We start from the raw sequence: 26,610 nt of genomic DNA on the forward strand, positions 1-26,610 counted from the left end.
TTTACAAAAGGTACAAAGTTTTTCTCCTTTGTACCTAAACATAGCTAAGTCAACTCTAATTCTTAGTCTTGTCATAATAAGACAGAGAAAAAACTGCAAGTTCTTGATTTTTTTTTTTTTTTTTTTTTTTTTTTTTTTTTTTAAGGGAAGAATGTGAAAGGTTTTGTGAAGTGAAACCACAGAATCCAGGGGGATGGAAGGGATACAAAACACAGCCTGCTGTAAAGACTGGAGATCACATCTCTCCATGCCAAAGATTAGACAAGGAGCAAGCTGTAGCATGTGTAATTCTGTACTTCTATCACACCTTTACAACCATCTCTCTGGCTCTTATTCATTCACCTGTTTGCTTTGCTTTCTTATTTAGCTTCAGAACCCTGGAGTATAAAGACTTTATGATAAGAACCCAGCAGCTGGAGTAGAGTCTGGGCTGGGTTTGATGCTGTCATGATGCTGTTTTTCACAAGCACACACTGGCCCAGATCTCTAGAGAATTTGGGTAGCTTTCATCTTGTATGACTATATTTAGTTTTCTGGGTTTATTTTTCTACTTTCTATCTTCCCTTTGATGGAAAAACCAGAGCTGGAACAGAAAGGCGTGGAGTTTTTCATGTAGCAACAACCGATGTCCTTAGACATGGATTTGTAAAATCTCTGATAGTGAAGAAAACCTTGTCACATACTATTGCTGCACATTTTAGCAGCTCAGAATCTTGAAGCTTTTAAGAACTGCCTCCCTGATATTGTTACTAAAGAAATCAAGCCAAACCAGAATTTTTAAACAGAATGAAACAGTTAGCAAAACGGTTGCAATGAGCCAATGACTTCAATATTTATTTCAGGTTTTCCAAGTATGGGCCAAAGTAGTAGCTCCCCCAGTGACTCGACTGGCAAAACCACAATAATCTGTTTATGCATATTTGTTTTTTGCCCTGCTGTACCGTAGTGAGATGGGGTTTATTTCATTTACAACAAAAATTGAAAATTATTCTACTCCAACAAGTATAATTATTTTTAATTTATAATAACATAATGAAAAATTGACTTTGGCACTGCAAGCTTTGGGCAACTTGCCATTTCTTGAGAAAGTTCTATAAAATGTGCCCCTTCTTTTCAGCTGGTGTTTTTGTTTATTTTGGGGGGTTTTGGGGGGGGTGGGGGTTGGGTTTTTTGTTGTGGGTTTTTTTGTGTGGTTTTTGTTGTTGTTGTTGAGTTGGGTTTTGGTTTGTGTTGTTGTTTTGTTTTATTTTGTGGGGTTTTTATGGGGTTTTTTGTGGTTATCAATTACCACTTTTTGAATTGAGACACAGATCTGGGATTAAATAGAACTATTCAGAATTAGCTACTTGATATATATGGATTCTAGAAAGTGTTTCTTTATGGCAATTTTTGCCTGCATAGTAATATTGGATGGAGAGAAAATGAAATTCAGTCCTTAAATTAGTGCAGTGAATAAGTCCCTTGGGCAGTCCCAAGGTTTTTTCCAAATACAAAACAACTAAATCAAAATTAACATATATTCATAAGCACAAGGAGGATTCAGTTCTGAAAAAAAAGCAAAACTGATTTCCTGTGAACACTGACTTTGGGAATGTGCAGTTCTTCTCTTAACTGCTGCCTCTATTAATACTTGATTCAGGAGAGGAAAGTTGCTTGGATTTTGGTTAGGCTGGTTTTTTTGTTATGTTGGGGTTTTTTGTTTGGGTTTTTTTCTGCTGTATAAAATCAGTGTCTATTATATTATCATTTAAATCATTTAAATACTCACAGCTTTCGCTGTAGGTAAATACATATGCTATTTTTGATCTACAGAATAATTTATGAAGACTCATTTATGAGGGGAGAATCCTTTTCATACAAATTTTATGCAGAAATCTTGTCTTTGGAATCTACATGGGAAGACTGAAATACAGTATATTTATTAAATTATGAACTGCTTAGATTCTACATTGCACAACAATACCAAAGAAAAAATGCATTCAGTGCATCACTGCAACCTTTACATTTATATACATTGTGCAAATTATAACAAGAGTTACCACATCTAAACAAATGTAACCTGAGCGCTTGCATTGTGTTTTCACTGGTCTGGTGAGGTACCCCACAGAGTATTTGTGAAGCTCCTCTTTCAACAGACCTACTGGGTATGAATAAAAGCTTTTCTGCACTTTCAGTCCAGGAAAAGGGCAGGAGGAAGCAACTGACAGGCCTGAATTCAGGAGCAACACATGCATCACTTTCTGAATAGTTCCTAGGGAAGCATAAAGCTTTCAACTTCCATAGACCTAAAGAACCTAGGATTATAAATTTGAAATTCCAGTAGGATTTTAAAAGAATATTAGCAATTTACAATATTTGGCGTGTCCTTAAATCACTGAAATTGAAGAGGAAGTATGGTAAATTATGGAGTGGAATGTTTCTACTGTTTGTATCTTTGTGTTCCTCAGTATAATGCATGCTAAAGCATTATTCTGTGATTGTTCTGTGAAGTATTGTTCTGTGAAGTATATTACTGCACTCTCTCAGCTTAGTAAAAATGGTTGATAATTAATTTTGAGTGCTTTCCAGCTCAGAGAAAATTCTAAATTATATTATTCCTGCTCCGCTGGATCTCCTCAACTGCAGTTTTGGTTCTGGTGTTACTTTAAGGTTTATTCCTAATATAAAAAACTAAATACAGGTTCTGGAATGCCTGAATTATATTTTACTTTTGCTTTTCTGGGAAAATCGCCACACTTTAAGTTAGGGAGTTAAGTCAATCAAATGTGTCTATGCTAAAACATCCAGTTCAGGGGGAATGCTAAGTACCCAGTGCTTTTGGGGAATTCAACAGAAGTTATCTGTGCTTGAGCATTTCAGTATTTAATTTTACCCAAGGACACAGCTACTATTTATAGTTTTTAAGTGAATGAAGAGAAATACCTGGAGCCAGCCATAGCCGAACAGTCCACCTCTTCCAGTAAAGTAAATTCCAATAAAGAAATATCAAAATATTACTTTTCTTCTCACTCTGCATCTGATTGAAAACCTGTCTAAATAAGAACTTCCTCTAATATAAGTGGGACATATCAGGAATGGCTCCACAGGACTTCTGGCATTGATCTGAAGTAAAGTATATGTCTGAAGATATTAATCCTGTTTTAGATGGACTTGGCCAACAGGAAAGATTCTTCTGTAAATATCAAAGTACAGCTTTGTATATTTTGAAACCCTTCAAAACAGACAAAAGTGATCAATTTCGAAGACAAAACATGCAACTTTTCCCCCAGCAAGGGGGAAGGGTCTTCTCTCACAGCCTCCAGACTAAGAGGCAAAGGATGTCTGTCCCTTGCCGCATAGTTTGGCTCTGAACAACAGATAGACACAGAAAGTGAGATGAAGCATGGGGGGATATTACATGATTAGGCTATTGTAAGTGAATTCCTTCATCTGTTTTTGGGATGGGAATGTATTTTCCTGTGAATCATCTCTGATTCTCTAAATCTTAAATACTTATCAATTTTTTATACTTAGCCCATTGGAAATGGGTAGAAGATTCATCAGACAGCATTTCCGTGTAACACAGAAATTGCATGGGTTTTTATGTAGTCTAAAAATAACTTGCATTTTCAGTCAGAAGACTGCATGTATTTTCTGCTAAGTCACTGTACTTCTTTTTCTTGACAGAAATACAATTTCTGGTGCTGTGTTCCAGAAAGGTTAAGCATTATATTTAATATGAATGACCATATTAGCAAGAATAAGATTAACATGAAGTCATATTTCCATCATTCTGTGTAATGTGTAGAGGAAGAAATAGGCTGCATGAGATTTATGCAATTTATTTTCTCATGACCCACAAGAGTTTTACCAAACCATGTTCTGAGGTAGAACTGTAATCAGTTGAATGTAATGATCTGCCCTACAAATGCATCTGTAGATCAAAAATCCAGCATCAGCTCTTCTGCAGAAATGAGCGGGATGGAGGGGATTCTAAACCTTGCAATGCTACTTCTGTATAAAGAAACAGCATACTTTACAATATTTAGCAGGCAGCTGGTGAGTTCATAGAGAGATATTAATAGTGCTGCTTGCATCTTGCATATATACTTCTTCCCTTTTCTCAAATACAGACATCCGGTTCAGAGATTCTTTGGTTCTCCAATAACAGACCCAGAAAGAAACACATACTGCCCCCCCCCCCAAAAAAAAAAAACTAGTTCACTTTTCAGTCTGATTATTCTTAAATCCAGCTAGCAGTACCTGGGTCTTTTTTTTTTTTTTTTTTTTTTTTTTTTGTTTTTTTTTTTTTTTTTTTTTTTTTATAATAAACATGTTTAATTTCACAGGATCCCTCTTTCTTCAATGAAAGGTAATAATTTAAGAAATAAAATAAAAAGTATCAGTGTTCTTCTCTCTTAAAATATTTGCATTCAATGCAAGGTTCTTTTTTGGAGGTTGTGTCCTGTTAATATGCAGTGTAATGAGCCTCCTTCTTTCCAAACTAGAGAACCTCACAAAGTAAGTTTTTATTTCATTCCACCTTGAAAAAATGAAGCATAGAATATTTGCTTAGAAAACTAGGGAGACTGCAATTGTTGTGAGTAAATTACATGTTTTTCTCTTCTTAGCGCTTTTTTCGTAGTATAGAAATTAACACTTGAAACTGTCTTAAAATGCTTTAGTATACTAGTGCTACTCATGGCTGGAAAAACAGTTCATCAGCTGGCCATATGCTTTTGGTAGACCATATACTCTGCCTCTCAGTCATAACAATTGCATGGCACAGGCAAGAAAGTTTTCATTCAGGCAAGTGGCATATGGAGGTTTTGTTGGTTTTGTTTTGGTTTTTTTTTGTTTGGGTTTGTTTGTTTGTTTGTTTGGGGGGGTTTTGTTGGTTTTTTTTTTTTCATTTTCATGGACATATGCTGCAGAATTTTTAAACTTTTGGCCAGTTATTTGACCTATTGCCTGCAGGCAGTACTTAACATTCAGCGTTTGTATGCTTAGTATTAATTGTAAGTCAAATAATTTATTACATAAAAATTAGTGTTAGAGAAGTCATGAAGATGTCCCAGTAGAGAGGCACTATTTTGTTTTATCCCATCCTTGAAGAAGTATGGCAAGTGAAGAAAATTCATAAAGTTGATTTTTTGATCTGTATAATAAATGGAAAACTAATATTGGGTAGTTTTGAAGAATAGGGTTTGAAATATGGCAGTTGTAAAGATAACTTTATGAAAAGATGGATTTATATTTAATACAATTTAAATGATCAGAAAGAGCAATCTCCCTGTGATATTTAGTGATGTGAATTGGCTGTAAAGATTTTTGACACTCTGAACACCTTAAGGGATGCTGGATTTGATAATCTATAACCTTTGTCAAGTGCCTGAAGGATTTGGTGCTTGTCTTAGTTTTTTCCTTCAGTTCTGCTTCTTTAAAGATACCTTTAGCATTTTTGCATTCTCTCCTTAACTGTTTGGATAATTACTGTCTTTTCATAGGAAATAATTCTTTCCATCCTGCAGCTATGCTGCTGTGCTTTCTGTCCTCTCCTGAATTTATACTTTAATAAAAAGTAAGAAGGATTCTCTCTCTCCAATCACGTGAAAAGCAGGGAATGCGTGCAAGTCATGTAAGAACATTAAAAAAAGGACCAACACTTCTGCATCAGTGTGGAGTTCACTGGGCCATCACACTGAAAGTAATTTTCTAATAATTTCTTTTCATCTTTGAAGGACTGATAAAATACTTGTTCCAAGAGTACCAGCCACCAATTGTCCCAAATAGCAAATGCCAACACCAGCTGGCTTGGAAAAAAAGAATCGTTACAATTAGCACATAGGGATAAAAATCATAAATAATAGTTATCAAAATCAAGGGACTAGTCAAAATAAATAATATAGGCCATTCCACATGTACTTGCAAAGCAGAGTTGATGTTCTGGTATGTGTTTTGCATACTATGCTAAAGACTAAATTACGGGTGCATTAAAATCTGGTAGAACTAATATCACCTATACTGAATTTTTTTCGGAGGGCCTTAATTTATGTTTTACATAAAACATGTTTATTAACAATGTTTTAGATGCTTCATTCCACACTACACAGTCATGGGTCATATCAGGTTCTCAGTGATTGCATTACTCTATGAAATTTGTGAAATTGTTTTTTTTCACATTTAATTACATAATTAGGTTTTTATTTGCAGACTCAATGATTACAAATCTGTTTACCTCTAACAAGAATGGGGAAAAAAATAATAAAAAAAAACTTGCAGTGAAATGTCATGTCATGTTACAACTAGCTTTAGTATTCCTAGTCAGAAGGGGTGTTGAAAATTCCATTACACCATTGGCTATCTCTGCCTCTGATAATACTCATTGATTAACATTTTCTAATACCTTCACAGTGGCTGTGTATGTTACTAAGAACACGCAGCTTAATTGTGTTTAAAAAAAATATAAATATATAATTCTCTTTCCAATAAGGTGTGTGTATGTGCATACAGTGGGATTTGGATAGGTTTTGCAGTTCTAATAACCCCTTCTCAGCTGCTGCAACTTTGGAGGTTACTACAGACTAGATACCTCTGTAAATCCCTTAAGTGACTTATTCAGCCCTTTTTGCCTTGCTCAAATTTAGTTCAATCTAAGCTTTTTGCCTTACCATTTAACACATTAATACTATCCCAAAATGTGAATGTAGAAACTAAGCTGCCTTTTTGATAAATACAAGAAAGAATATTTCACAGGAAATCAAACTGTGGCCCCTTCTTGCATAAAAAGTATACCAAAGAGTGCAGTAAGAATGCAGAGTGCCAGCTTTTGACTCCAGGGTTTGATGTCCAGAAACCAGTGCCCTGTCCTCCCAGCTGACTACACTGATAGGCTCAGAGCATCTTCTTCCTTTCTGACTCCATGATACCTGTGACCCTGGATACTCAGAAAGGCACAGTAAATAACATTAGTAGGAGAAGCTTTTCCCCATTAGCCACACTTCACCTGTGAGATGCAAGACAGAGTTTCAGATCACAATTCTTTCCGGCTTGGATGGCTGTTTTGATTATTTTACAAAGCAGGGAAGGTTACACCACCATGCCTCCCTCTAAAAGACAATATTGATCTCCTTGCTGTTTCCAAGAAAGTTGCATTTCCCATTCTCTGTAAGAAGGGTAGTGATTTCCACAGACAAGGTTATTGACTTCAGTCTGGGCTATGTGCTACAGTCTTTTATTAAACCTAACCCTTTTGATTTGTTTTTCTACCCAGTTCCACTCTTGTCAAGTGTTACAGGAGCTGTCAGAGAGTTGACAAAAATCTGGACTGCAGTAGGAATTACCTGCAAGGTCCTAAGCTTTATGTGAAAGGAAAACTGTACATACCTGTAAAGAAATCTCCCTTGCATTTCAAAAATAGCGAAAAGTGAGAAAAACACATTTGTTTGGAGGAGAATCAGAGTGAGCACCTCAGATCTTTAGGCAGAGGTAGGCAAAATCTCCAGTCCTTTCTCTATGCTTTCTTTATTCACTGACCTCTTCCCTAATTATATCCTTTTTGACTGATTTTCTCACCTGCATCTATGCTCAGGCTGATCAAAGACCCAGCAATGATAAGCAATGAAAGAAAAGGCAACAAAATTAAATTGGTGCTGCATGACCCTGTAGGTGACAGGGAGATTGTGGAGGAAGACCATTGATACTTTCTCACCAAGGAGAAAGGAGAGTTCTGATGAAGCAAACAATATCAGGGAAGTAGGTTATGAATTTCTTCTGGGGAAGCACATTCACTCGGTATGACAGACTGGTAGCTCCTACACACTATGTCCTGAGAAATTACTCATCCTTATTTCATATCTCCCTACCACTGGGGAAAAGCTTTGAGATTTAAAAATACTGCGCTGTGGGTGAAGTTCAGAGTTGAGAGAATTGGCTGCTTTACAACCAGATTTGGCTGCTCTCTTTAATTTTCTGAAAGACAGGTCAAGCATCAAGAAACTCCACCGTCATTTTCTTCTTTTCTACACCTTTTATATCAAGAACTGTGTTCACAGCAAAACATTTCAGCACTTGCACCTCATCCCTCCAGTCCCAATTGCCAAGTAAGTTTTCTTACAAGGAAATTCAACATTCCTTTTTGTTCTTCGTGGAACTGAAACCAAGACCTGTCTCAAGTTTCTGAAACTCATATAGTCCTCCTAGGGTACTTCTGCAGTGCTTCCAGGGAAGAGAGAAATTAGAGCGTGGTTCTGTGAAACAACACACTGCAATATTTCCCAAGCCAAGGAACATAAGTATATATCTGGGCAGGTTGAAAAACAATTTGAAATGTCTTTATTGTGCCTTCAGTTTCCTATTCACTTCAGCAACTTCAATTAAAAATTGTATTTCTTGTGTTTTCTACAGTCAGATGAAGTTCTAAAATTAATTCTATTTATTCACAGCTTCAACCCTTGGAGAAAAAGCAAATGAAAATGCTTGATACTGCTCTATGGTATCATTTTTCCCTTGAAAATTAAAAAGGACAAACAGTGTAAAATAACAGTTGTATCACTGCTGATACATAAATACACATCCTTTGCATATCAAAATAGAATATTCAAAATAAAATGCTTATTTTGCAAGCTGTCATTAGCTTCATTTTATGGATAGGCAGTCTGAGTGGCAAAAGTATCAAGAACTTAGAAGTTTCCATACTGAGATGTAGTAAAAGTGGAAAGAAGATTTAAAAGATCTGCAGCAGCTCTAATGTTTGGTCTGATAAGGTACACTGCCTTACAGCTCTTGGCAGAGAAGAAGAATGCTGGTCTAAAAGATACTTTGACATGTGCATCTCAGGAATCACAGATTATGACATTTTGTGCTTTTTTTCATATTTTTAATTTCTTATGGTAATATTTTGGGGATACTTAATACCAATGCAACATAACTTTTTTCCTTTGATAGGCAAGAAAAGCCATCAAATGCAGTTATTGGGAGGACATTCTCCCTGTGTTTCTATCATGAGGTCCTTACACTGTACCTCATTGCAGCTAGAAGTACAATAGAAAGGAGTAGAGGAAGTTATTTTCAGGACATCTCCTGGGCACCAGCTACTCTGGAACGCCAGCTTCCTAAACTGTGGCTTAGTTTAAGCATAGTATTTACAGCTTTCTTCACCTTGGTTTCAGTTTCTGGTACAATGGCTTGGAGTTTGCCCTAACAAGCAATTAACATGTATATTACATTGAGATAAATTGAAGTAAACATACTTTTCTGGCTTTAGTTCTGATGAGTCACTATTTTTTAGCCATTAGCATTTTTTGCTTTGAATTTGAAATGAGTTTGCTATAGTTCTCTTAGGTTAAAAAAAATAATAAAATAAGATATTCTTTTCTGTTTGTTTTTTTTGGTAGTAAATCCTTGGTTTCAAGGCCTGGCAGGTAGGGACCCAGCTAATCCTGTTATTTTCTTTTTTTCCCCAAAAATATGCTTGGCTACACCTGCACATTTTATATCACAAAAGTGATTTCTACAGGATACTGGTAGAACAGAGTTATTATACACTTGCAAGAAACCAGAAAGAGCTATAGTTGTACTAAATTTCTTAGGATGGGATGTTAAATAAAAGGCCCTAAAAACCGTTTCAGATTTTCAAGATTCGGTTTATTGTGTATTTGGTTATATCAGTTAAGCCCACATTTCTGCAGACAAGGAAGGTAAACATGCTGGTGTTAAAATTCTGTATGCCTTCCTTAATTTGAATGGCTTCCTAGGCAGGTTTACACCTGCAAATGCACTGTCTTATCACCTCCAAATTCAATATAAAAGACAAGACATGGAATGCAGCCAGCATGCATGTAAAAAGTGGAGCATGGAGCATTTCTTGGAGTTATGCTGAAGTGATTCTGTCTCCATACATGCAAATATAGCAACTGAAAGAAATTGATGGGTATTGGAATCTGATTACAGTAAGTATGCTTTTTAGAAAAAATATCTGTATGAAATCTGAGATCTTTTAAGCCTGGTGCTAAATACAAATTTTATTTATAAATTTTATTTATTTATTTTTATAAATCAATATTTCACTTGTTCTTTGTGTCTCTTTTGTCTATAGAAGTCTGATCCACTACATAGTAACATACGTTTTATCAGCTAACACATGAATGAACGTCCCATTTAAGCAGTAGAGAAAAAATGGCTATTTGACTGAAATGTATGGCTTTAAAGAGGAAAAAAGGTTTTCTTTCATAAGAAAGATTTTACTGTAAAAGGGAGGATGCCTAGAAGCAAAGGCTGTGGAAGTGGGGAGTTAGGCCTCTAACCCCAGGATAAAGAGAAGGCAGTGAATAGTAAGTGATCATAGGGGAGAGAGGGCTCCAGAGGACTTCGTAGCCCTTGTTAGTCATGCAAACTGTAGAAAGATAACATTCATGTTTCTGTTGCAGTTAATATTCAGTTTCTTACACAATGCTATGAGATTGCTTGCAGAGAAAGGAGCTGCAGTAGCTGGGCCTTTGATGTGTGACTGTTACCCCATCATTCACACTCTGCAGCCTGATGAGTAGGGTTTATACCAAGTGACCACAGACTTGTCCTTCTTCCAGTTTAGGCGAGGTTTTGAAAAAGGGCTTTTGCACCATGGGTGTGCTTTGTTTTTACATGCTTTGCTCCAGGTGGTTGCCCATGAGCTACACCAGATTTTTGTGGGACACCTCCTGCTGAGGCATGGCATGATCCAGACTGCAATCCACAGGTCTCCTGGGAATGGTAGAAGGACACCTCTGGGATATCAGTAAGACCAGCCTTTCCCAACCCCTGACAACAGATGAATTTTTAAAAGTGTTTTAAAAGCACCTAAAACCCTCCAATTTTCAGCCCACAGTGTGAAGCATTGAGCACCTCTTCAATAATGTGAGATACTCATTCTCCTAATGGAGCTGTTCTACTTTGAATAAGAGATCTTAGTTTAAGCTTCTATTAATTTAGCAGGCTGAAGTGTTACTCACTCAGGACCTCATCACAAGGAGTCAAGGCTTCCCTCCTTCAGTAGTGAGCAGTTTCTGTAAGAAGGACAGAGCTGAGAATTAGGAAAACCAGCTTCCACTATGTGGTTATGACTAACCATTGCATACCTGTGCCAGCTCTGAGTCCCCGCGCAGGCTTAATGCCCCGCACTTAATTCCTGTGGCACATGGGGACAGTAATACTTCCTAATTCCTTGTGGGTCTTGCAAGTTGCTGTATTATGTAAGCTTTTGTGAGATGTTTACAGCTCTGTAATTGAATTTCCTACAGCTTGTACTGTAAACATCATGTTTTCCACATTCCTTTCTGATAAAATTCCACTGATAGCCTTCTAGCCTGGCCAGTGGGCCAGAGGCAGTAACCTTGTTCTCCAATCCCTGGTCATTCTTCAAAAACCTATAAAAGCAAAGTCTTTGTAAATAATAAAGTTCTTCTTCAGCCTTTTTCTTAGAATCAGAAAATGTGTATAATTTTCTCTTTGTGTCTTCTAGCAACACTTGCAAAACCAAATTGTTTAAGGAGTGCTTAGTCCCATACACAAGGAAGTAGATTAAGTTAAAAAATTAACTGTGGTTAGATTTAATTCCTTCAAAGATGATTTCTTGAATTCTTATTCTTCAGAAAGCTGGCAATCCAGGACTGCTCTGAGAAGAGGCAGAGAGGACATATGTATGCACTTCAGTGTCGCATGTCTTTCACAAAGACCAAGAAATAGGACTGATTCCAGTTAGCTCAGCAAAAGATCATTGGATTAGATCTCTGTTGGCAAAATGGCAAAAAAACTGTTGTTCTTAAGTTGACAAGTACCTGAAACCACTCCATAAAACATTACAAATCCGACTTTTCAAATGGCTTCATTTGCAGATGTCAATATATAATTTCTTTTAAAAAGATTAATTAAAACAATCAGTAATTAATATAATTTGCTGATATTTGACAGCTGTTTTTTATTAAATTTACCACCAGATATCTTAGCTGGAATGAAATGTATCTAAAATTTCAGCTTATTCTGGTTTAATATAATGTATGGCATGAGAATTCATTAATATTTTAGTGATGATGTCTGAACTAATATGACATGCCATGTGAATCCCTCATATCTCAAGATCAAATCTAAATCTTCTTTGTGTACTCTTTTTGGTCATTATTGTGACTGCACCTATAATTTTAGTATCTTTCCACACCAAGAATATTACAATGAAAATATATTTCCCGTCCTATAGGCAGTAGTTTTTTTACCTTTATTTAATAGTGATTTCAGCTTCAGACTCAATTAAGCATCCGTGGTGGAAACCCCAATGGATGGGGCTCTGAATGGCTTTGTCTGGTAGAAGGTGTCCCTGCCCAAGGCTGGGGACTTGCAAGTAAATGATCTTTGAGGTCCCTCCCAACCCAACCCATTCTGTGATTCTGTGAAACCTAACAAGGCTACTGCTGAGGTTGCTCTCTGTTAATTCTGTAAAGTGTTGTTAGACACAAATGGTTGCTGAGGGTTTTATGTTTGTCAGCCTGGTTGTTTCATACAGGTCAATCACCTTCAATCTAATGACACTTTAATTTGTTGTTTTACTATTAAAGGAAAATGACCCATCAGGTGGGAGATTTTGGTTCACAAGTCTGCATATAAAACTCTCTCGACAGTGAACACAGCATAAACATTAGTGTTTCCTTTAAAAATAATTCCCTATAATAATCATCAAAATGCTGCAATGTTATCACAAATTGAAGTTTTAGGGTTCTCACTGTAGAGTACTATATTTCAAGAGGATCTGAAATAATAGTAATTCTTATTTACCGACTAAGTATGAAACAACATGAAGATCGTGGGAAATTATATTTACTTTCAATCCTGAAGCTTCATTTTTCTTCATTTTTCTAAGAAGAAGTCTGCATTTACTTGGATGAATAGGGAAATGGAGATGGGTCAGATATTGCCAGAGGCTGCAGCAAGCCTCTGACACAGATGCAGTTCAGACACTGAAGCTCCTGAAGGAAAAGCGCAGTTCAGAGCTTCTCACTGAGGCTTCTAAGGTTTGAGTTGTTTTGTGGTACCCTGATAGATTACATTTATACAGACTTAACCAGAATAACCAAGAGTGAAGGTAAGGAGGTACTTCCAAGCCTCACCTCTAACATGGCAAGACGCAGTTTTCACAGCCCGTACCGGCAAATGCACCCATCCTAAGGCTTTCATGCAGCCTTAGAAACAATTTGTGTATTAAAATTCCAGCAAATACTTATAGTCTGTTTATACCCCTTAGTCTTTTTTTTTTTAATTTACTAGTGCCACTGCTAATGGAAAACATGCAGTGCATCTAAAGGAAGGTGCATTTGGGTGAAGAACTGTTCCCCAGGAACCTGGTGTGTTTATGTGGCATAACCTAGCACTTGAGCATTATTTCTCAGTAGAAAACAGCTGCAGTTACTCAGCATGCCTCCTGCTCCCAGCCTGGGGTGTGATACCACAGTCCTTCAGAAAACCACTGTTAGTCATTTTTGTACTCTCAGAAAAATGAAGTTTTGTTTCAATGCCTTCCATTAAAAGGACAGTAAAACTGGGCTGTAGCTTGAGGCTTGTCTGAAGTTACCAGAAAGCACAGGAGTGACTCCATGAAGAGTCGTCTACCTTTTCTACTAGAATATTCTTCAAATGACTACACAGAGTCAGGTATTAATACCAGGACCTCTGGTAACTTCTCTTAGGGCCCTAACAGGAACACAGCTGCAGTGCAGTGCTCTGAATAATACACCTGCTTTGCACTGTATTTAGGGTTTGCTGGATCATGTCAAATTTCCTTTTTATTGTGTTTTGCTCAAGTAGTAAGGAGAATAATCCCTAATACAAGATTATTTACATAATGTCTTTTGCAATGACATGAGATGAGAGGTATAAAAAAAGTCTTGTCTTTTCATTTTAAAGTAAAATCAGTCATTATTTATCTATAGTACAGTGGAGAGAGAACAGCATAAACTATACCAGAGAAGCAGAAATGTACACAGAATAGTTCCAAAACAAATTTAGTTGATTAAATGCAGTAGATTAAAATCAGACATAATAATGTTGACATTTTAGTATTGTTAATGAAGGGTTCAACTGTTGATCTTTGCTCAGGCAACTGTCTATTGAGTCCACTGGACTTATATTCAGAAAAAGTGTAGCCTAATGAATTTTAAGTAGTATTTTCTATACAAGGTAAAAGCTCCTCTGAGATAAATTTGAGATTTCTATGTCAACCTGAATGTGAAGAGGCTTACCAGTTCAGAATGATAAAAATTATTAACCTCACTTTAATGAAGAATGAAAATAATACTATATTTTGTTTAACCTCTGCAGCTTCGGAACTCCAAAATTACAGGGTTCTATGAATAGATCAGAACAGTAAAAGCTTCAAAATTTTCCCCAGCTATCTCATTATGTGAAGCAACATAGCCCTCTCTGAGGGGAGCTACTAGCTGGAATGATCACAAATAAAAAAATTTTTAAAAAAATATATTATAGAAATACTGGATCATTTTATTTAATTAAATTTATTATTATATAATTCTAGTTGCTGAACACATTCATTCTGTTCTCCTGACTCATTGATGTGTACCCTGAATGCAGCTGTGGTAGGATCTGAATGGGCAGCCGGGCAAACTCCACTTTCCCCTAAAGCCTCTCTATTGGAGAAGCTTCTTGAAGGACTTAGATGCTGTGACTTGTCAGAAACTGGATCCTGGGCTATATGAACTATTACAATTCCTACATTCCTTTGCTTCTTCTGATCAATGGATAGACATTGACTTGTTCCTGTCCACCGGCTCTTTTGTTGGTGCTCCTCTGTGGACGATGCCAACTGCTTGCCATCAGAGCCAGCATGGTAGTTCATGAGTTCTCCCTAGCTTGCTCCAGGAAAACATCACTCAGGTTAGTTTACACAATGTCAAAGTGTGGTCTGAGCTAACTGGTTTTCCCTGGAAGGATGAGGAAGTGTTTGTGCACTGCTCTGATGTCTGCTCTTGGGCTGCAGCACCTGGCACGGTGTGCCACTGGAGTACCATGTGCCAACATAGCTGAGTTCAGCAGTGTCCTGCTGCTTTGTGCTTTTATCATCAGTGAAGCAGGCTTCATCATCATCACTTATTGATTTTCAGGGTGTTCTTCCGCTTGAAGAGTTTAAAACAGCTTCTCATTATGATGAGTGGTTTAAAAATAATGAATATTTAGATATTATTTACAAACATGCTCATTTACATTTTTAGGGCACTACTATATTTGCATTAGCATTACTTTACTAAGAGGTCTTTCTGATTCAAATCAAGATTCTGATACTGTTGGTTCCACTCCACATTAAGTATTCCTTCTCATTAACGCAAGATCTTTGCTGAATACTTTTAAAACGAGGAAAGAATTTTTAAAAATCACATTTTAAATTTAAATAAGAATTCTCAGGGACTTGTGGACCACGTATTTAAAGCATAACTTATCTGATGATCACAAATCTGAAAAAAATTGTCAAAAGATTGCAGCAATTTCCTATAACACTATTGTGTATTAAGTTGTAGGACATTACAATCATATTGTTACAAAATGTTTACAGACAGTAAACTACAGAATTTCTTTTTAAAGAGTATATTTAGAGCACCACAACCAGTACTTTAATCCTCATTTTGTAAAGGGAAATGTTTCCTGTGCCCCAGTTTAAGAAACCTTTACCTTTATGCAAAGGTACTAAAATTGGGTTTGATCAATTTCTACTCAGTATTTGTTCCTTCCTTGCCCCACTGCTCATTCAGTGGACAGCTACTGGGGCAAAGACAGCAAGAATAGAAGACAGCAAAGCAGCTTGTGGTTCTGCAACACTGATCCTTGCTGTTATAAGCCACAGTTTCAATTTGCTTTTGCATGTGAGGATAATCTCAACCTGTGACTAATGGAACTCAATAATACATGAGTCAATACTGTGCTAAGTATGTGGAGTATTTTTTAGCTATTTATTTTGAATGCCTTTGTATTTTTACTACTAGTTAGTACTATGAGAAAAAAAAAATACATCTACTTGAAAATTTCTAAATCATAGTAAAATACAGCTCAGTACATTACCCTTAACAGTAATTCCTGGCACACAGTATCTGTCTCCCTTCCTAGTAATTTCAAAGTCATTACACTACTACCAGACTTACTTTTAGGAAATTCAGACCCTGAGCATGCTTTAGGCATAATGAAAAAGAAAAAATTCATCCCTACTTTTCTGTAAATACATAGGGCCTATTGGGAGAGAAGTATGGGAACATCCGAATACCAGGGGAAGTTGAGTCAGCAGAATTTGAAATGATCCTGGATGCTGCTGTAGAGGCCAAGCTAGAGACAAGGATTTTAGAAGAGTGGTACTGCAGGGATGAGAATGCAGTGCCACCAGCATATTACCTCAGACCAAAATCAGAAATGCTGAAGAACTACCAGAATACGGTAAGTCATAGTCACCTGCTCACAAAATTTTTCTCTTTCCATACAAGTGGCAGGAAGTCCCCAAGATCAGGCACTTAGTGTTGTCTTTGAATTAGGTTCTACAGCCCTGTCCACACCTGAACAACTGCTGCTGTGGTGCTCCTTTCCTGTACATGGTGAAGGAGCAGCTGCAAAACACCAAGGAACACAACTCCTGCATTGATGTGCTCTCTGCTAGCTAGAGCAAGTGAACTTTGGTTGTCTGTGACCTGTTAGGGGTAGTGGGACAGTTTTACAGGTTTCCCTTCCCTGATGTTGTAACATGGAGAACTCAGGCTCTTCTGCTTTGTACTGTGCATTTGCTAGATTTCAGTGAACAGGACTTGCAGTGGAAATACACATTTTCCCTTCTATCCCCACAGAAGAAAACTAACAGTCAGACAAGTGCTTAGCAGTGTCCTGAGTCAGATATCATACTTTTAACTTGTTAACTTTATTCTAACGTAAGATTTTTGAACACTGCTAATCATCATTTTTAAAGCACGCATTTGTGCTTTAAAATTTTAAATTAATGACAGTAAAAACTGTCTGTTTCTCAGGACTCAGTTCTACCTCCCTATACATCCCATATATACCTAAGGACATATTTTAGTGTACAAAAAATGAGATCCTTAAAATTGTATTATTGGGGTTTTTTGTTCTTACGTCTTTGTACTTTTCCTGAAGCTACTGGCTAACATGGGACTAAGTAAAAGACGTTCATAACTTAAATGAATTAATGTTCATAACTTAAAATAACTTTTAAAATATGTTCATAATTTAAAGCTGTAATGTAGATGTAACATAAATAAGTAACACAGTTACATCTCATAAACATATAGAAAGTAATAAAAGATACTCAGCTCTGTCAAGAAGGAGTTACTAGGGAATTTATCCTGGAGATTCCACACCCTGAGAAAACTGGAAACCCCTGAAATATTTCACCAGCAGTAAATAGAACCTAGCTGCTTTAGAGAAAGCACCAACATGGCATTTGCAAGATAGATACCATCTGAAAGGATTAGTGAATTTATATTAGGGTTCCTCTCTGATGACAGTTAAGATTAGTGTTACTATAGCAATGAATGAATGAACGTAATGTCACATATAATCCTGTATTTTTAAAATATGGAAGCTAATATAAGGCACTTCATTACAGGTACCAGGAACCTCATTTTCAGTTTCGAGATCCAAGTTTAACTTATTACCATTATTACGTCTCATTAAAGGAGCGATAATTTTAGCAGCGATAATTGCTGCTGCTTTATTATCATTATTTCAGGCTTGGTTCTCTTTCCCTCTTTCTATAAAGGCGTTATTGGCCTTATTCTTGAAAAATATTACATTACCTGCCTACACTAGGACTTTAGAAAACACTCTAAGGAGCTAACTCTTAAAACTCTAAAATGGAATACAATATGATCGTCTGCAGTATAAAATGTTTAACTTTTATTTATTTTTGTTACTGTATGTGTTTCCTTGTTACCATGTTATTTTTGGCCTTGAATATTAGACTTCTACTTTCTGAAGTTGTACATGTATGTATTACACCTACTTTTTAACTATGGATATTTTTAAAAGATGGAATCTTCTTCGAATTCTGTGAATGAGAACAAATGGCAAGATATATCAGAAGAGATTAAGAAGATTTTTAAGACTGCTGTGAAATTGCTGTATGAGAAAGGAAAAATGAAACACAGCCAAGCGAAGAGATACCTTTCTTCTGGTAAAGTTCACACTAACAATTTCTATGTATTCATTTATTGTCTTTTCTGTCAACCTTTCCACAAACATGAAAATACATTTCTGTTGGCATTTCTCATATAACTAAAGGAGAAAAAAAGGTTTGTTGTGTTTGCTTGAGACTAAAACCCATACAAAAGCACCAAGAAAATTCTCTGTTTATGTTTTTTTCTGTTTTTTACAAAGAACAAACGCAATCAAGTCTGCCTGTTGGGGGTAGGGCATGCTCTTGAACTGTTTATAAAGAAAAGTTGACAGAGACTCTTGTGTTCTCTTTTCATCCTCAGCTATTGAAGATGAACTTGATTTTGCCTTGGGTAAGCAAACACCAGCTTTCTTAAAGAAGTGTGTTTGCTACATCCGGAAAATTGCCAACATTGAGCGTTTCGTTAAAATTCCAGAGATGGGAAAATACATGGATGTGGTACATAAAGCTGGAAAGTTTCTACGAGATCCTGAAGCACATGAGAAACTAATCAAGCTCAGGGATGAATTCATTCCTACCATTGTCGCATCATCCAATCTGAGAGTGTACACATCTGTCACTCACTGTGACATGAAACTGGGTTACTCCCAAGAAGTGGAGAGCCATTACATTGAAGGACTTGGTAAACAGTTCTATGAAGACATGATTGATATAATCCAAGCTACAGTGCAGCAGAATTTTGATACAGAGACAGACATGCTGTACGATGAAGTTCTTCAACACTCATCGCTGTGTAAAACGTACTCCACTTTTTATGAATATAGATGTGAGGCATTAAGCATAGTTCATAAATATGTTTTACCAAGAAAAATAGGACACATTAACCCTCTTATCATCTATGGAGGACCATGCACAGGGAAGACTCTTTTGTTAGCTGAAGCAGCAAAGAAGGTAAATAAGTACCTTACATACTAAGGTCTTGTTGACAGCATTACAGCCTTTACAGTGTGCAAAGGCCAACTTAGTTTAATTCTTTCTTTTCTCAACAGATCTATCAACCCTTGATATATAAAATAAAAATAATAACATGTATATTTGGCATATTATTGTACACATTTGCATAAAAATAATTAGTTTTCAATAATACTGCATCTCTATCATGTGCTTAGCCAAAACAAATATAGTTTATCAAAGCTTTTAGAACTCTAATAGAAATCAATATATTTTGAATTATATACATTATATACATTATGAACAATGTATATTTTGGAATGATCTCTTTCCTTCTTGTTCCTCCGAGGCCCTATGAATCCACATCTACCTAAACATTTTATTCTGGTTTTAGTCTTAAACTCAAATGCAGTATGTCTTTCCAAGTCATGCCATCTCATGTTCTCATTAGAAATTATTCCAGAATTATTCTAGTGCAGTGGCTACAGATTGATACATAATAAGCTGCAAAAATACCCATACTTACTTACCTGTTTAAGTCATTGAGCTGAATACTACAGGGAAATTAATTAAGCACTTTGTGCAAGACAGGACAAGATGCAGAAAAAAGCCATCACCAGACCTAATTCTGCAGATGAAGTCACAACTTTGAGTTCCTGGCAGGGTGGTCAGAGAGTTTAGCATAGTGAGCTAGGAAACAGCCATACCAGCCAAAAGGAAATGAGGAAGGGAACAGTACTATTTAAAATCCCTGCATCTAATTCCTAAGGAGTCACATTAGCTGCATATATGAAATGGGGATTTGCAACTCAAGATCTCTTTTCATATTTGAGTACTTTAGTCAGCCTAGAGTTCCGCTTTTCTTTTTAAATACTGTAATAACATAAAGTGAGGTGAAGAGATGTGTTACCCTGCACAGACTGGGAAGATTTAAAGAAGTTACATTCCTCACTGGCTTGAAGTACTCTAACCAAAAAAACTTCAAGAGATGGATACTTTTTCCTTTTTGTGGGAGTATTTTAGAGTGGAAGTCACAGGTACAAACTTTAGTTCTATGGGCCAGGGACTAACATAACCAGCTAGTTAAGGGCAATCTGTACTCTGATCTGTGTCCTCTAGAGATATGTCTTTATACTCAGTCAGCATCAGTGCTAAACAGGTTTAGGTAGTAGGCTGGTATGACTGACCAAGGACAACATTGTGTAGTGTCTAGGGAAGTTTATTTACTCTCTACTATCTACTTACTTTCAGAGGTGAGAGTCAGATTTTGCAAAGAGTACCCTGGGATTTGTGGAGTACATTCTAGTCATGTCCCCTTTGATGTAAGCCTTTTCGTGCTAAACAAAGATTATATATGATTCGAATTTCATTCAGTGCACCCATCTTGAACTCTGCCAGCATTTCTATTCAACCAGCAATATTCTTAAATGTTTATTCATATATAGACTATCACTATTTATAAACTCTGTTACTGTGCTTCATTGAGATGTAAACTAAACTGTGCTCTACATTCTAGGCCTATTCCTGGTTGCAAGAAGAGATGGGACCAGATTCTGACCCAGTAGTAGTTATAAGATTTTTGGGATCCACTGAAACAAGTACAGATCTGAAGAATATACTTCAAAGCATTTGTGAACAGCTAGCAGTCAACTATCGTTGCCTCGTACAAAGTTACCCAAAAAAGATTCACGACCTTCGGGACTTGTTCATAAATCTCCTTAATGAGTCTTCATTTCACAGGCCACTGGTGATTATATTTGATGCTTTAGAACAGTTAACAGATAGTGATGATGGCAGGAAGCTCTGGTGGCTTCCCATTCACCTTCCACGTTCAGTACGGATAATTTTGTCGACACTGCCAAACAAGCATGGGATCCTGCAAAAATTGAGGTGCCTTATTCATGAAGAAAGCAACTATATTGAATTGACTGCAAGGGACAGAAAAATGTGTAGTCAAGTACTGAAACATCAGCTGCTGCGAGTTAAAAGGAAAGTAACATCAGGGCAACAAATCTATGTCAATGAGGCATTTTCCAAGTGCACACTGCCTATGTTTGTGAACTTAACCTTCAGAGAGGTCAGGCACTGGAGATCTCATAAGGATGTGGATGAGTCCTCCCTCTGTGTTACTGTCCATGAAAGCATAGAGCAGTTGTTTTGGTCACTGGAAAACAAGTGTGGGTCAAGACTATTGTCAAGAGCACTTGGCTACATCACTATGTCTAAATCTGGCCTGAGTGAAATGGAACTGGAGGATATTTTGGCCCTTGACAACAGTGTTATGTATGAACTGAATGAGAGAGTCAGAGAGAGTAACCCATTGAGAATTCCATATATATACATTGCAAGACTTAAGGAGGGCTTGCAGGGGTATTTAATAGAGCGACAGGTGAAAAATGTAACACTGCTTCTTTGGGCAAATAGGCACTTGCAGCTAATTGCCCAGAAATTGTACCTGCACAATGAAGAAGACTTGCGTGAAATGCACACAGTCATGGCAGAGTATTTCCTTGGTGTTTGGTCAGGTGGACGAAGAAAACCTTTTTACAGCAATGACCAATATCTGAGTGGTTATCCTGACCATGACAGTAGAGGCCTGAACGAGGATGAAAAGCACTGCATGGATCAGGCTGCTTTTGACAGGCAGGCGCCAGATCAGCCATGGGTCTTTCAGTGTAACCCATTGGAACCTGATATATTTTTCATTAATCACAGAAAAATGACAGAGCTTATCCATCACTTAACAAGATGTGGAAGAACTGATGATCTTCTGTATGGAGTCATCATGAACTTCAGCTGGCTGTACACCATGATTAGAATAGGGCAGTTTGATAAAGCACTTTCTGACATAGAACTAGCTTACTCTCACTCTCAAGAAAAGGAGCTGAAATTTCTGGCCAGTACCCTCCGCAGTATAAAGCTCAAAGTAGTAAAATACCCAGGTTCACTCTCTGCTGAATTACAGCAGAGACTTCTCCCAGTAGTAAGTTCATTGCCCAAACTTAGACATCTCCTCCTAGAATGTGACAAGGATGGACCCAAGTACTGCTCTATTGTCCCTCTGCATTCCTCCATGGATGTGACTTACAGCCCTGAGCGCCTGCCGCTGTCATCCAGCTGCATGCATGTCACTGAGATTTTGCCTACATTTAATCCCAGCACAATTATTGCTGCTTTAGAAAATGGCTCCATTAGCACTTGGGATGTAGAAACCCGCCAGTTATTAAGGCAAATTACAACAGCTCCGTCTGTTATCTTAGGGATGAAGCTTAGTAGTGATGAAAAGTATCTTGTAGTAGCTACAACAAACAACACTCTTTTGATATATGATAACATAAATTCCTGTCTTCTGTCTGAGGTGGAAATTAAGGGGTCAAAACACTGTGGAATTGCAGGAGACTCCAGTTTTATAAATGGATTTACATTATCAGTCAACCATGCACTTGCTTGGCTGGAGGCCAGTAAAGATGTTACTGTAATAGATCTGCTTTACGGTTGGCCTCTCTATCACTTCCACTGCTGGTACGAAGTGACCTGTGTGCAGTGTTCTCCAGATGGAGTTTATGCATTCTGTGGGCAGTATTTGAACACCGCGACCATTTTCCACTTGGGCAGTGGAGAGAAGCTGACCACCGTGACCTCTGAATTTTCAAACGGATTTGTTAAATTCCTTCTCATTTTGGACACAGCCCAAGAAATGGTGATGGTCGACAGTGAGGGTAGCCTCTCTGTTTGGAATACAGAGGAAATTGCAAAACCCCAGCTTACAGATGACTTTGACTGCAGAAGAGAAGACAGTGAAGTTGTCAGCATAGAGCTTTCTGAAGACCAAAGTGCAATTTTAATTTGTAAGGCTCTCAGCATTGAACTTCTTGACACTCGTGTGTGGAAGGTGGCTGAAAAGTTTAGAGCTAAACACAATGAGCGCTTTATATCTGCCGTGTTGTCCAAAAATGGCAACTGTATAATTGCTTCAATGGAAAATACCTCAGCCATTTTTGTGTGGAGAAGAGATACTGGACAGTGCATGGCAAGCTTACAAGAAATCTCAGGAACTATAGTCAGGCTGATTAAATCAAATCATCACAACATGCTGCTATCCTTATCCACCAGTGGTGTCCTTTCTATCTGGGATATAGACATCATAACTGCTATGTCCAATATTGACAAATCTGGCAAACCCATCCAAAGACTGGTGTTGCCAGCCAGAGGTGAACTAATATACACATTGGATGGATCAGATTCTGTCCATAAATGGAACTTCAGCACTGGATTTATTGAAGCTGTGTTCAAGCATGAAGGTATTGTTGAAAACTGTGTGCTGACCTCTTCTGGAGAGATAATGGTTACATCAGATGATAAATGCAGCCAGTATGTATGGCACACGGTTAGAGGTGAAAATATCTTTCGCATTAATGGACAAAAAATATCAGAGCTAATGATTACCCATAATGATCAGTTTGTAGTCTCTCTCTGTGAGCAGAATGCATCCAGAGTTTGGCGACTGGCTACAGGACATAGAGTTTGCAATATTTTAGTTGCCTTAGAGAATGCATTTATAACAACTGCAAATACATTTGTAGTTGGAATGGCAAAGAACAAAGTATTGGCAGTGAGTCTCTGGACAGGCAGTATAACAAAGAAGTTTTGCTGTGATGATGGTGCAAGCATTGTAGATATTAAGTTGATACCAGACTGCCCAGATATTATAGTATTTATAACATCTACTGAAACTGTGAACATCTGGAGCCTAACAGAGGAAGTCATCTGCAGACGTGTACAACTGCCTACCAATTTCTTAAAAAACTTGGAAGACTTTGAAATATCTCCAAATGGGAAGCTAGGAATTATAACCCGTGGTGATGAGAACATCAATGTGCTTGATTTATACAGTGGAAAACTTCGCGTGGTTCACGCTCCAGGTGTCATCTGGCGGCAGAGGCTGTCTCGTGATGGCCGCTACCTGGTGTACATTTGTTGTCGTGGGGAAGAAGATGATGACAATGGTGCAGTCTCTAGTTTAATTGTAATGAGGCTAGCAGATGGCAAAAACATCGGTGCCTGTTCTCTTTATAAAACTCCCACTTTTCTTGCACTCTCACAGAGACATTTAAACATTATTATTGGATTTGATGATGGAAGTATAGGTACTTACACTGTAGTGGATCGAGTTGATGCTGCACTGAAAATCAAAATTGCTACTTCAAACAGCCGTCAGATTTTCAACAACGCAACACAAGTGATTAGGCCAAAGTGTCACAATTATAGTTTCAAAGTGACTGCAGACTGCATTTGGAGGGAATCAACTGAAGTATTTGCAAGGGATAGCCCCATTACAGTTACAGAGGCTGAGGTGAGTGAATCAACACCAACCAAAAGACACAGCTACTGCTACGAGAAAGTGTGCTCAGCCATAGATTGCAGAGGACACAGTTTCGCATCTGACAACTGAGTAACCTGGACGAGCTTATCTGAATAGTACACTTGCTTAGATATGTCTTCTGAATTAATGTAAAAATCAGTGCGTTTCTTGGAAGACAGATGGAAACAGCAGAGGGCAGACCAGCTGGTTTTTTTCCTGTCTTACATTTCTGTAAACATAAAAGCAAACATAAAGCAAATGGGCTGCAGGGGTTTTTTTAATTTCGGAATACAAGGTTTAGTCCAGAATTTCACCAGGGCCTTGATTAAAAATTTCTAGCAATACTATCAAAATTGTTATGCTATTACAGAAGTTAATGTGATCATATCTGTGGTTGACAGACTGTTTCAGCTAGAACTAAAGTTCTAAGTAATTGGTGAGAAGTCAGATCACTATTTTATATTCCAAGTCACCTAGATGGGTCTATAGCTAACAGTCAACTTTATACCCACTTGCAAAAATGTGTTTTTCTTATTGATGGTGCAATGACAAGATGTCACCTGCCAACCTGGAACACTTGATACATTCCATCATCATTTTAAAAATACCTACTTTTATTTTTCTTTTTAATTGGGATTAATCTTTGGGCTGAAAGGAGTAGGTGCCAGTCAGCTGCTAACATGTTGACATGTGAGGCAACAAGTATTTGTTTGTCTTCATGAACAGAATGAAAGCTTTTTTTTTTTTTTTTTTAAACTGCATGCAGAGATTTTAGGTTTCTGTATTGTGATAAAAATTATAAAAGTCCTGAGTTTTCGGGTTTTATTTTTGGTTTGGGGAAATGTTTCGTCTTCATAGTGGTAATTAGTACAGGTCGTAATGAAAATTTTTCAAAGAGAAGGGGTGTTACTAATGAACACTTAAAGACATTAATTTATTTATGTTAAAAGATTGCTGTCCATTTTCTTGTAAGAAAGTCTAAAGTATCTCCTATTGTCTCCAAAGTAATCCTGGTAGTTTTCAGACATGCCATGTATTAGTCCTTATAACATTTGCCTTAGTATTGTTTCTGTCCTTTCCCATTATAAATACAGATCAAATGACCAAATACTCTGGGACTGTTTGTGTATCTGCTGAAATATTTCACTAAATGTAAAGAACGTCCAGAGGTCCTTTCCTAGTCCAGTTTGTAATGAGTTTTTCTTACTTTCACATACATACAAGCTTCATTTTCTGCTTTAGAAACAGTTCTAAGCCTTTTGTACAGTTTTACCAGTTTCAAGGCAGAAATCGTAAAATAATGAAATATGCTGGGAAAAAAAAAAAATTCCTAAGTAAAAATATATACTGGACAACAGCTGAAAGGATAAGAAAAATTTCCCCTACTTATGTATCTTAAAGATGGCACACCCATGGAAACATTTTCAAATTATTTGAACCGAATAATCTTATTTTTAAAATCAGAATTCCATGTCACAAATTTCCAAGTAATGAATGCTAAGCTAGAATTTAATGTAGTGTGTGAATGTTCAATGTACAAGCCAATATAGTATATTAAGTGACTTGAATGATTTTTCCTAACTGGTTTGCAACAATAGATCATATTGAATGTTTTTATGTAAACTTTGTATTGTTGGGAAAACCTACCCAATCAGAGATTTATATTTTCATAAATGTCAAATTTAGTTAAATTTTGTTACAGAGTTGTTAAATTAGAAATCTATTGCAGTCTTCAAACAAATATACAGTCTTGTGTATGCATTGTTTGTACTAATAAACTATGGAAGCAGACCTGTGTGTGTCCCTCAATTTCATGGAAATTCTGCTCTGGCAGAGGGATGGGACCTTTGCAGCTTCCTTTGGCCAGTACATCAGTAATTTTTAAGGACAGTATTGATAAGGAAGAATTCCGGTATTTTTCCCATTGCAGCTAACTAAATCAAGCATTTGAAATACAATGAGATTTGCAAAAAAAAAAAAAAAAAAAAAAAAAGCATCACTGCTTAGATGATGTTTATGACTGACAGTATGTAAATCAACAGGCATGAAGGCTTTTGTAACCAACCCAGTAAAAAGCACAAAAAAGGAGAACCTGAAACCCTACTCCCGTTCAGACCCATGAAGCTATGGGAAGAGGCTGTGGCCACCACAATTCCCAGGATCCTGTCCCAGAGGT

General features: G+C 37.1%; 1 protein-coding gene across 3 annotated transcripts in view; it reads left to right on the top strand.

Annotated features, from left to right (window-relative positions):
* The window catches only part of NWD2 (NACHT and WD repeat domain containing 2), a 53,152-nt gene extending 27,076 nt beyond the window's left edge, over positions 1-26,076 (top strand). For all 3 annotated transcript variants that reach the window (XM_040065794.1, XM_040065798.1, XM_040065799.1), the window contains 4 exons: positions 16,231-16,434; positions 18,034-18,178; positions 18,483-19,072; positions 20,589-26,076. In XM_040065794.1, coding sequence (XP_039921728.1) covers positions 16,231-16,434; positions 18,034-18,178; positions 18,483-19,072; positions 20,589-24,524 — 4,875 coding nt within the window. In that variant the 3' untranslated portion in view covers positions 24,525-26,076. The remainder of the gene's footprint in view (positions 1-16,230; positions 16,435-18,033; positions 18,179-18,482; positions 19,073-20,588) is intronic.
* The last annotated feature ends 534 nt before the right edge of the window (positions 26,077-26,610 follow it).

Source organism: Hirundo rustica, chromosome 5 (genome assembly GCF_015227805.2).
Source record: "Hirundo rustica isolate bHirRus1 chromosome 5, bHirRus1.pri.v3, whole genome shotgun sequence".
NCBI lineage: Eukaryota > Metazoa > Chordata > Aves > Passeriformes > Hirundinidae > Hirundo > Hirundo rustica.